At 30.2% G+C, this 11,465-nt stretch overlaps 4 protein-coding genes across 4 annotated transcripts in view; all 4 read left to right on the top strand.

Moving 5' to 3' along the window:
- LOC119683612 (general odorant-binding protein 56h-like) overlaps nucleotides 1–604 on the top strand; it is a 1,223-nt gene extending 619 nt beyond the window's left edge. The window contains exon 3 of the mRNA XM_038097393.1: nucleotides 512–604. The gene's annotated coding sequence lies outside the window, so the exon portion shown is untranslated. The remainder of the gene's footprint in view (nucleotides 1–511) is intronic.
- LOC119683611 (general odorant-binding protein 56h-like) lies at nucleotides 8–510 on the top strand. The gene is made up of 2 exons (XM_038097392.1): nucleotides 8–83; nucleotides 152–510. Exons 1-2 carry the CDS (start codon nucleotides 18–20, stop codon nucleotides 494–496), a joined length of 411 nt encoding a protein of 136 aa, XP_037953320.1. The 5' UTR covers nucleotides 8–17; the 3' UTR covers nucleotides 497–510.
- Nucleotides 605–2,700: 2,096 nt separating the features above from the next.
- Nucleotides 2,701–3,282, top strand: LOC119683347 (general odorant-binding protein 56h-like). Its single transcript, XM_038097003.1, has 2 exons — nucleotides 2,701–2,779; nucleotides 2,845–3,282. Exons 1-2 carry the CDS (start codon nucleotides 2,723–2,725, stop codon nucleotides 3,193–3,195), a joined length of 408 nt encoding a protein of 135 aa, XP_037952931.1. The 5' UTR covers nucleotides 2,701–2,722; the 3' UTR covers nucleotides 3,196–3,282.
- Nucleotides 3,283–6,457: 3,175 nt separating this feature from the next.
- LOC119684416 (general odorant-binding protein 56h-like) lies at nucleotides 6,458–7,133 on the top strand. Its single transcript, XM_038098458.1, has 2 exons — nucleotides 6,458–6,549; nucleotides 6,657–7,133. Exons 1-2 carry the CDS (start codon nucleotides 6,496–6,498, stop codon nucleotides 7,008–7,010), a joined length of 408 nt encoding a protein of 135 aa, XP_037954386.1. The 5' UTR covers nucleotides 6,458–6,495; the 3' UTR covers nucleotides 7,011–7,133.
- Nucleotides 7,134–11,465: the final 4,332 nt, after the last annotated feature.

Below are 11,465 nucleotides of genomic sequence, written 5' to 3'. Positions count from 1 at the left end.
CAAACAAACAGACGAAAATGGTCGCGAGTATGAAAGTCAAATTATTCTATACCGCCATTGTGGTTTTGATAGCTTCAGTTATAGTAAGTGTCAATTAATTTAATACTTCAGCTTATATCCTAAACTAAATATCTATATAAAAAATAAATAGAGTGATGATAATCTGGACAAGATCTATAAAGAATGCTATACCGAATCCAGTGTTACGAAAGATCAAATGACAGCCTTCGTCAATAGTGGTATGAAGGAGCAACTCGCAACAAATGAAGTTAAGTGCTTCATCAAATGTGTTATGGAAAAACATGGAGCTTTCAAAAATGGACAATTTATTGCTCAGGAATATGCAGCCTTGTTAAAATCAGTACCAACATATAAAGATCGTGCAGTAGATATTGATAAGGCTATTAAGGAATGTAATAATCTGAAGGGAGCTAATGATTGTGACACGGCTCACAAAATTGCAACTTGTATTACTGAACATGGTTTCACTGAATAAGAGTTTCCTAGAAAAAATATTAATATAATATATTATATGTATAATATTGCATTCATATATTTTGGAGTACATGCAGACGAGTATTTGTTATTCAAGTGTATATTACCAAATAAATGCACAAATGTATTTATATCAAAAGAATTTTTTTTTTCCAATTTGCATGAATTTTATAAAAAAAACCTGCTGATGTGAGCCAGCAGTTGATAGCTTTACTACATACTCCTATTTTAAACAAAATCTGTTTACTTTGGAGCACATAGTAGGTGCTCTACTATCTACCACGAAGTTGCAAGGCGTCCAGATATTCAGTTAAAAATCGAGAAATTGATATATTTCATATGCTTGTATCCCATTCCATAAATTTCAGTGAAGATTTCAAGTGATCTTTAATGAGTTCATAGACAGTTTAAATAGTATCTTCGATGATTATGGACTTATATTGACACTGTAAACATTACGCATCCTAGTTTGATGTTCATTTTTGTATCGAATAACAATAGACGAATACAGTCGCGATCAGCAAATGCAACCCCTTTTCAGCAATGAAGGGCGGAGAAGAAAGCAGATAGGCTTAATATTTAGCAAAACCACCAAGGATGGTCGTACTCATTTGGAGAAAAATATGTTTGTGTATGAAAAAAGTGGGGTTGGAATAACTTTCGAGGAGTCTAACTAGGTGTAAACTCTACGCTCGGGATCTTAGTGACCCCGATTTTAGAGCTAAATGTGTGGTGGGAGAGCAAGTGCTTCTTCAAGAGTAATTGGTGGGTTTTAAGCAGCATGGTTGGAAGGTGGTCGACCTGGTGAATGTCAGAAGGAACCCGACAATGTGTAAAATATAGCAACATTTAATAGTAATATTTATACTTTTTTTTGCAAAGGTGGAAAGCATCAAAACCCACACTGTGAGATTTAAGCCAACTAAAACCACGTCTTAAATGGAGAAAATATCCAGAGCAAGATTAATAATTCATTCCAATAATTAACGGAGATAAATGTGAGCAAAAGGCTTAATACCTAGTGGACTAGGTTTATCTAAGCCAGAAGGTATAAGCGCGGCGGGAAGGGGGCGGGGTTATTGACGAGCGCAGAGATGAACTAGTGGTAGACTCTGAGGCCGGGATCACGAGAGCCACGGTTGTACAGTGGGACGATGCGGTTATCTGAACTCCGCTCATTGAAATATAGCGTGAAGTATTGAGTGGGTTTAAAGAGCAGGACTTGGTCGAGGTTGGCAGAGAGAATGCGGGGGGTAGGGGTAAAATTTGTACTATGAAAAATTGCAGAATTTAAGCCTTAATTAAACAAAATGAGAATTATAACTGAAATAAGTAATGTGAATTCAAGCTTTTGTGTATGAAAATTCTTCAGAATCACAAATATTATTAGTTTTATATGTATTAATATTTTTCCTCCGTGTTATCACAAAGGGCTATTATTTGTGCTTAAGTGAGCTGTGTTACCACTGCAATCTGATCTAACTTAAGTTATATTTAGAATTATTCTTCAAATTTTCGCAATCTAAACTATGAATACAGGCCATAGGAGATCGCAAAGAGACATTTAATAATGAAATAATATTATTGGGCTGGGAACACATTTGGGGTGTGAATATTGAAATTACACCCGATATGCATATATCTTTTTGTAGATAACAATATTGTCATTATATAAAAGAATCATTAATAACACGTACTGCAAACTGCACTAACTCACACAATAAATAAAGTTTCCGATATAAATATGAATTAAAATACAAAATATTATTAAATAACGTAATTTCACCTACCATATAATGTATATTATTTGATATAATCAAAGAGTGATACATTATTATATAGAATTAAAAAATAAATCTATTTTACTGATACTTAGGTAGGAATTAAATCGAAAATTTAGAAATGTCATTGGTTGCAAAACTCATGTGTCTAAATATATTTTTGTTTAATTATTGTTATATTATTGTTATATTTATAAAAACATGAATTACATTTAATTAGTTACCTAATCAAACAAATGATACTCATCTGTACATACCCGAATAATTGATGTGCAATAAATTAATTCAATAATGAACTGAAATTATAGTGTGTAGGTTATAGAATATTTCAGATAATTTGAAGTAATTATATACATGTAATCATTATTTTTAAAACTCTCGCCAATCTATATAAACCATTGATTCTTAAATAAAGAATATTATTTCAAACGTGCCGACAAAGCAAAATGTTCAGATACTTAGCAGTCTGTGGAGTTCTTCTTTTGGTGACACAACTCAGTTTGGTTAGTTCAAGGACATAAACTATATAAATAATTTAATAATATTTATTTGTGAAAAATTATTTCAGTGCCATCCCACTGAGGAAATGAAAAAATTATTCGATACTTGTCAGGCTGAGTCCAATGTTAAAATAGATACATTAAAGGCTTTCCTGAAAGGTGGTATGAAAACTGAAGAAGCCACATCAGAAATTAAATGCTTCACAAAATGCTTAATGGAGAAACAAGGACAATTTAAAAACGGTGTCTTAAATGAAGAAGCGACTCGCAAGGCTCTGCTTGAACACCCTGAATTGAAAAACAAGGAAGCTGAAGTGAATAAGTTTATGAGTGAATGCAAGGGATTGAAAGGCAGTAATGAATGTGACACTGCTTTCCAAATCGGTCAATGCATGTTTAAAAAGGGAATGGATCTGTGAATACAAATGAACTAGCGATAAAAAATTACTAAAATTTTTTTTGATATGACTATTGCAATATAATTTCTTTAATATAGAGAAACATAATATTTTATAACATTAGTGTTTTTATAAGATTTTTCAACACTATGTGTCGTTAGATGAAGTGAATAACGTCGAATTATTAACAAAATACTTAGCAAATCTTTTTAGTTTTACATTCCTCGAGTTTAGACTTTTCACAACCAGTCGGATGCATTGATAGATGTAAATATTTAAATGATTTCTATGTTGAAAATGTTGTAAAATGAGTTGAAATAAGTAGTACCCATTTACATAAGCTAGATCTGGTTGGGCCTGAACAGTAATACAAAAGATATGTCGGCGTCCCTTACTTGAGTTCTGAAGTAGACAATCTAGATGACTTATGATAGGATCGGTTTTTCATATTGTGCTGAATCAAAATTTACAAAAAAAAAAACATTGGGTGTTTCGTTAATTGTTGGGAGTACCCAACACCAACAGCAACATACGTAGTGATGACTTGTGATAAGACCGGTTTTCAATCAAGCAACATTTCCAAAAAAAAGAAAGTAAGATGCTTCGTTAATTAGTGGGGTACCAGAAAAATGATTTTTTCAACCGATTTCACATCATTCAGAACTACTTGAATATTCCAAATATTAAGTACAGAAAAAATGTTGTAGAAGTATAGTTTGGTTTCTATATTATCACATAGAAGTAACAATTGATCTATTTTTACTGTTCGCAAGTTAACTTTGTAGTGTCTAATGTCAAACTACAATAACTTATTTCTGAATTTACAGGTTAACCTTAATAATCTTTTAAGAATTCATTATATATTATTTATGTGATTTCTACTTTTCCTAGCTTTCAAAACATTAGTTACAATATCAAAATCTCATCAATTTATTCATGTTTTAACTAAATACGAGTAGTTTTCAACTATCTTATATCCTAGTTTAAAATTACTCCAATATTGGAAGAAATTTATACCAGCTAATATATATGGTATATCGCCCACATCGGCAATCTTTAGCAATAATTTCAATGGCATATGCCATTAAAAGTAACCATGTAAAATGTGAATCCAAGATAAACCAAAACCAAACTTTTCATGCAAGAGAGAAATTCCATTCATATCATATATCATATTTCAAATATGTAGGTCAGAAATGCTAATAATAGCTTTCAAATTATGGAGTTGGATATCTTTTTGCAATAAAGGATGTCTGAATATCAAAACCCAATATAAAGATAAATAAGTTAAAAAATTGTCTCTATGGCAATTGCTTAATTCCATTTCACCTGCAATGTTGAGTATGTTGATCTCTGATCTCTGTTCCATTAAGTTTTTGCAATAATCTGCTTAGGTTTTAGCTACTATTTGACAGCTTTATCTGTCAAAATGAGCTTAATGTCGGTTTTTTTTTAAACAAAAGAATTTAATTTGGAACTTTTCCTTCAAATTTTCCTAAATAACCTGACAGGTCAAATTTGTAACCCTTTTGATGTTGTTGGTTATTGTTGTTTTCATCTTAAGGTTTTTGATCCAGATACTAAATGAGTGTACACTGCTCAAATGAAATATAGAAAAATTAAATTAAGTAAGAATTATTTAAATTACGAATGCTTGTAAAAGTTTTGTCTTCAAGATATGATATGAGAAGCTTTCCATACGTTCAGAGAAGATTATATATCATACATATGTAAGATTTCGTCCAAGGTTACGCAGCTTCTCTGAAACAAATGGCAGTACTTTAAAAATACAATTAAAAATAAAATAGTATTCGGCAATCCTTACCTCTGTAGTATCATTGATTTTTTCTCATCCATTTTTGACAAAAAAAAAGAGTTTCGAAAAATTCGCTAAAAAAGTGGGTTTAAATTAAATATCTTTTAATATCAGTTGTCGAAAGATATCTGAATTTTTGGTAGTGTATGATAGCTTGACGAGTTTTAATTAATTTGAGATTTGATAAATTATTTTTTTTTGACTCTATTAAGAAAACAATATTTCAGTATTTTGTACTGAAAACATATAAAAGAATTAGAGCATTCGCTTTTACGAAACATTTTCAAAAGTTCTCTACCAAAAACTGCTTGAAGATTATCTACTTTTAGGCGCAAAAACTTAAAATGTGTTTCTCAAATTTTTTATTCTCCTTTGAATATACGTATGAGTTAGTTATTTTTGTTAGTCTATCACTAAAATTAGTTTTGATTTTATTTAGTTTATATATATAAATATTAGCCATTAGCGCAATGAATTATTATTATGTTAAAAAGGTTATTGCACAGAAACCATAAAAACTCCCTGGCACTTAACTATAGCTGTCTAAATCACCTTTTAAGTTGTGTATATAACTTTTATAAGAGAAGTTACTTGAACCTTTTAATCCATAAGAAGACTACGAAAATTCATCGGCCGATTTAACGAAATCCAATAGAGTATTCCATGTGTAATATAATTCCTCTGCGATGTTAAATGCATGGATTTATATTTAATATTAATAACATTAAGTTCACAGCTCTAGAAAAGTACTCGTTTACTGTTAACTGTTTACTTTAATAAATCAACTAAATAAATCAACGGTTATATGATGTTAACAACAAAAACGAGTATTCACGTTCTATTAATTTACTACAATATTTCCACGTGCTGTTAATATTATATATAAAAATATTTTCATAAGAGAAATATTTTTGAATAAATTTTTAAATAAATTTCAACAAGTCATGACATCTGCGAAGTGTTATTTATTGAATAATATTAACTAAATAATAACAAATTAGTCGCTAAAATACAATTCTATTATTATTATTTTTTTTTTTTGTGATAATTATTATGTTATTATACAATGTTTTAGGAGTTATTACAATGTAATTATTCAGAACAACAGATTATCCAGAATGGGAAAAATTTTATAATAAAATTTTTGCCAAATTATCGAAATTGTGTGCATTCAGTGAAAATTAAATAATAGAAAATAATATATTCGTATATAAAAAACCACAATAATTCAATTTAATTTTTATGCAAATTAATTGAACTAAATTATTGTGAAATACTAATTTGTCACCAAACAGTACATTAGTCGAGCACAAAAAAAAAAAAGATGATTATTAGACTACAACAAATTACTAGTACAATTTGTATATATAAATTAAAGTAGCATTTTGGATGAGATTTTTTTTTATTGATAAAACTTTTATAAAATATTAAACACTTCCTACTATAAAAGTTAATCTTCCATGTAGCCTCACTTCAGTTGGATTACAGATTTACAAGTTAACACAATGCGAGTTGTGGCAATATTTGCTTTACTTACCACCCTCGTCACGTTGACGATGGTATGTGCTATTCTACTATTTAAAATTAAATAGGAAAATTTTTTAATTAAATATAAATTATCAGTTATCTAACATATAATTTTAAATATTGAATAAATCTTACACAGTGCGATAACCCTGATTTCAAAGCGAACATCATGAAATGCATGGAGGAGACCAAAATTTCTAGAGATGAACTTAAAGCTTTCTACGCGAATGGCTCCAAATCAGCAGATGCCAAAGATAATATTAAATGCTACATGAAATGTATGATGGAGAAAATGGGTCATCTGAAGAATGGCGTATTCGACGATGCTTCTGCTGCTCGCTCACTCAAAAACTGGCCACAACTTAAGGATCATCAAGCGGAAGTCGATGAAGCTATTCAAGATTGTAAAAAGGAAAAGGGTGCCAATGACTGTGAAACTGCTTTCAAAATTACTATGTGTTTAAAGGAGCATAAAGCAGCATTGCAGTCATAATTATGATTAAGTAAATATGAACTAAGAGCAAGTGAATTACCTTTTTATCTAGTATCAAAAATGAATCAACTAAAATTTAGTTGGAAAAAATCAATAATTAAAAGTGAAGTGTTTGTTATTTTATTTTAATTTCTTCTAAATTTCAAGTGATTATGAAACTTAAATTTACTTAATAATTTTAAATGTGGAGTGATGAGACACATTTTTTGTACCATTTATTGTAACAATAAGAATCTAAATTAAAGTAGTTTTTCTCTTTTCTTACTAAGAGTGTATGCATTTATCTTAGACAGTTCTAAATTGTTTCTGCTATAATATTCAATTCTAAATAAACCTTTTTTTCATATGTATAAATTGTGACAGTAACAAGTTTTCAATAGCCCACTTATCAAGATCTTCTGATTCGGGGTGATGAAAGCAAAATTTAGTATAGTCAGAATGTAGCATCAATTCATATTCTAATTCCAAGTTAATTACTTCAATTTCCTCATCAATATCAACATCAGCATTGCAATCATTACATCATTAGATGGATTTTCTTGTCTAATTTTCTATATCCATTTGTATATATCAGTGTTAGATTGTAGACTTCCGAACTGCATCAGATCAGTATAATAGGTAGTACATTTAACCGTTTTTCTTTTCTTTTTGAATCTGCACGTCAAGCTCATAGATTACCATCATTACTAACTAGTAGTTTCCAATAAACTTTTGAAACTTGCTTAATCCAATTTACAATTCCTTCGTTTCTAATTCCATAGTTGATTAACTAATCTCTTGCAATACTATTAGGATTAACCTAGACTCCGGTCTTAGGTGAGCGCAGAAACTTGCATAGCTGAAGCTGGAGGCTTTAACTAAAAAAATTACCTGATATGAGGGGTACAAAACCAAGTTATCTTCCAGTAAAGTTCTTGTTAAACAGTTTGTCCTTCCAAGTAAATCTGAGTGGGTCTGTCTTTTCGTTATACCTGTCAGAACACTATAGTCCTATTTGCAAAACGCTAAAGTTGCTTCGTTTGTAGTACCGGGACAAGATATAGGGTGTGATTGATAAATTTCATCTCATTTCCATCGTTACAACTCCTAAACAGGTCATTTATTATACTATGCCACCACTCAAGCATCAATCCAATGGAACAGTTTCAGGTAGGGACTCCAGTAAGCACACGAACTGTAGGTTATTGAAAACAATAAGGTTTTTCGTTTTATTTTTTTGCTTAATCTAATGGCGAAAGGTCCTAGCATTCTCACAATCTTAGAGTTTAATTCAAAAGTTCTTCATTTGTCATCGTGATGGTGAGTTTTTCTATGTTTCTCAACAGTTCACACGTCTAATACCATGTTTCCATTGGTCTCATTTAGGAAATTTCTCAAGAGCTTTCATATAAATGAACTCATTGTAAATAAATCAACTGATTAAAGGTAAAAAATATCGAAGAACTTTTAAAATTAAAATTCCCGCAAGGGAATTGGAAATATTTTTTGCATGTTTATGTAAAATGTAAACCAACAAGCAATTTCAAATATATAAATCAAATCATGCTAATAGAAACGATGAAATTTTAATTTTATCAGCACAAGTTATTTTAGATGCAGTGGAAACATGATATTTGATATAGAAGTTCCGTCATTATTTGAAATACGGAACTAGAGTTGTCGCTGCTCGATTTTAATAGAGTTATGGGTACACTATTTCGAAAAACAAACGTTAGATCTCAACGAGTCCATGAGACTGCTGAATGGTGAAAACTGACATACGAGTATCTAATCGATTTATGTGAAAATGGCAATTCTTTGTTGTGATAATATTATATTAGAAACATTTTACCATTCATAGGTAGAAGTTCTCAATGTTCCACTTATATGATATTTATTGAAATGAAAAAAAATCAAATCGTATTCAAACTTCCGATTGACTGTGAAAGCCATAATCGTATAAAAAATAATTAAAAACTATTTATGTCAATTTAGTTAGGTTATAGTTACTTATAGTTAATGTATAAAGTTAAATTTGTAATTAAATAACCTGTATATAGTAAAGAAGTAGCACAGCGCAGTCTTAGCATCTGCACTATTATAGGGAATACCTTGTGATAAAATGTTAGAGAACATTTACCCAATATTTATTGAGTTTAAAAAATAATATAAAATTGTTAAAATTTTTTTATTAAATAATGTATATTGTATTTCATATGGTAGAGAATGACTTTGATAAAATTTTAGAGAACCTTTTAACAAATATTTCTTGCGTTTATAAGGGAATATAAAATTGTTAAAATTTTATTAAGTAATCTATATATATATTACATTATTACATATCATATAGCTTCAGCACTATTGTAGAGAATAACTTTGATAAAATGTTACAGAACCTTTTATCAAATATTTGTGACTACATGATGCAATATAAGATTGTTGAAATTTCTTCAAATTTATTGACTACATATTTGCATTCAGAATTCTATGAAAGTCAACAAACTTTCCAAATTCGAAATAAAGCGAAGTCAGTCATAAGCAGAATTTCACATAACAGTCACATGAAATCTTAAGCAGTTAAACTTGGCCTTCTTGGAATTGAAATGTTTCGTATTTGACAGAAGGTTGATGACAGTTTTGGTGCTTCATTTAAGCAAAGCTATAAATTTTGCAATGATCTCATTCTCAGCGAACTAAGAGCATTGCAACATGTGCTGGAACTCAAACAATGAATCTATAACTCATGTAACACTTTTCAGTTTAGACGCATACATTTCATTTCATCATTCACGTGAACTCGAGCTGGGCGCAGAGATTTCACTTCAGCAAAAACTACTGCAACATTCAGTTCCGTTTCAGTTTCAAACTAATTCTTAACGCTTTTGTTTTGAAGTTTTCTGCTTCTGCATTTATTGTGCAATATTCAAATTGACTTTTGCATAAGCTTTCAGTCACAAAAAAAAAGAAGGATTTATAGTATATAGTATATATGCCACTTTTGTGTGCTCCTCCTTTGTATTGTCGTCGATACAAAGGGGACCCATTGTACCAGAGTGTAACACTTGTTTAAGGAATCAAGTGCTTTGGCTTGTTGTGTAGCTTAAACCATGAATAGTCGTACTACTCAATTTTGCATTCAAAGATATTCTGTATCTCTGTATGACCTTTTCAATGCAAAGTAGCTGTTACTTTTATTTTTAATTTTTTTTTTTCGATTTTTTCTTTATTTGTGTGCTGTTAACTCCTTCAATTTTTAGTTGCTGATGATTTGCTTTCAACGACGAATTTTTTATTTCAAACTAAAACTGTCGGTGCTTCCAAATTGTTAAAAGTTGTCATGGCAAGAAGATTTCTACTTAAAACTTATTTTTTTCACCAATTTCAATTCTTTTTCTTCTTGCTGTGATTCACTTGTGCAGGTTTATATTTTGAGTTTTTAGGAATTTTAATTTTTTTCTTCTCATTTCTTGTGTCCGTTTTTCAGCTTTTCAGCTTTTCAAATTCAAATTCAAATTCTACTTCAACTTTTTGTCAATCTGCCAAAGACCAATGAACCTTTACAGCATTTTTATGTCGTTAGTGACTTTAGTACTTGTCTTGCATTTATTGTTGATTTATGTTGCATCTCCTGTTTTGTATAGTTTAGTACATTGCCACTCTTCATGTATGGCACTGCACTACACTGCACTACACTGCACTACACTGCACTACACTGCACTGCACTGCCCAACCCGGGTCTTATCGATTTCATGTGACACTTAAGGAAAATGATTTATTAGTGGAAATTGTTAGATTATTTGACATTTTCATAGAAAAAGAAAGGATTGTCATTGCTCCGCTTCCCTGCTCGTTTCTTGGCTCTTCATTGTAAATACTTCCCAACGCTCACTCGCCTGATAGTGTACGGGTATATCAAGATTTTTAACTTATTAAAATTGACAAATGATTTCTGTAGATAAAGACAAATAAAGGGAAAACCCTTTGTAATCATATTAAAGATTGCTGCAGTTATGGCTTGTGTTGTTGCAGTTGTTGTAGTTATTTTTGTTATTGGATGATGATGATGATGATGATGATAGTGATGATATGGTCTGCATGAAAAGTTACTTTTAATTAGTAAACATGGAAACAGGTTGTTTAACATTTGACTTGGTATGTGTGTGACATTAAAATTCAAGGAAATTTGTTGACTTATAGATACTATCGGTGAGTTGGCTTTCTACAGAGTTACATGAATTTATTGTCTCTAGAGGAAATAATAATTATGTGACATAAATTAACTTTGTTATAAATGCTATCAAATTTTCTAAACAGCATTTAAAACAGTCAAGCAAAGTTAAAGTGTTTAAAAATAATTTCAAGTAATATATCATTCTTTAACACTGGAATAATTTAAATCGACGATTTTCTTTAAAAGAGTCGAAAGGCAGTGAAGACTATGGAGTTAAAATAATGGTGTTAAGTTTTGTCTGCTTG

The sequence above is a fragment of the Teleopsis dalmanni genome, chromosome 2, assembly GCF_002237135.1.
Source record: "Teleopsis dalmanni isolate 2A chromosome 2, ASM223713v2, whole genome shotgun sequence".
Taxonomy (NCBI): domain Eukaryota; kingdom Metazoa; phylum Arthropoda; class Insecta; order Diptera; family Diopsidae; genus Teleopsis; species Teleopsis dalmanni.
This window is presented reverse-complemented; position numbering and strand designations above follow the sequence as displayed.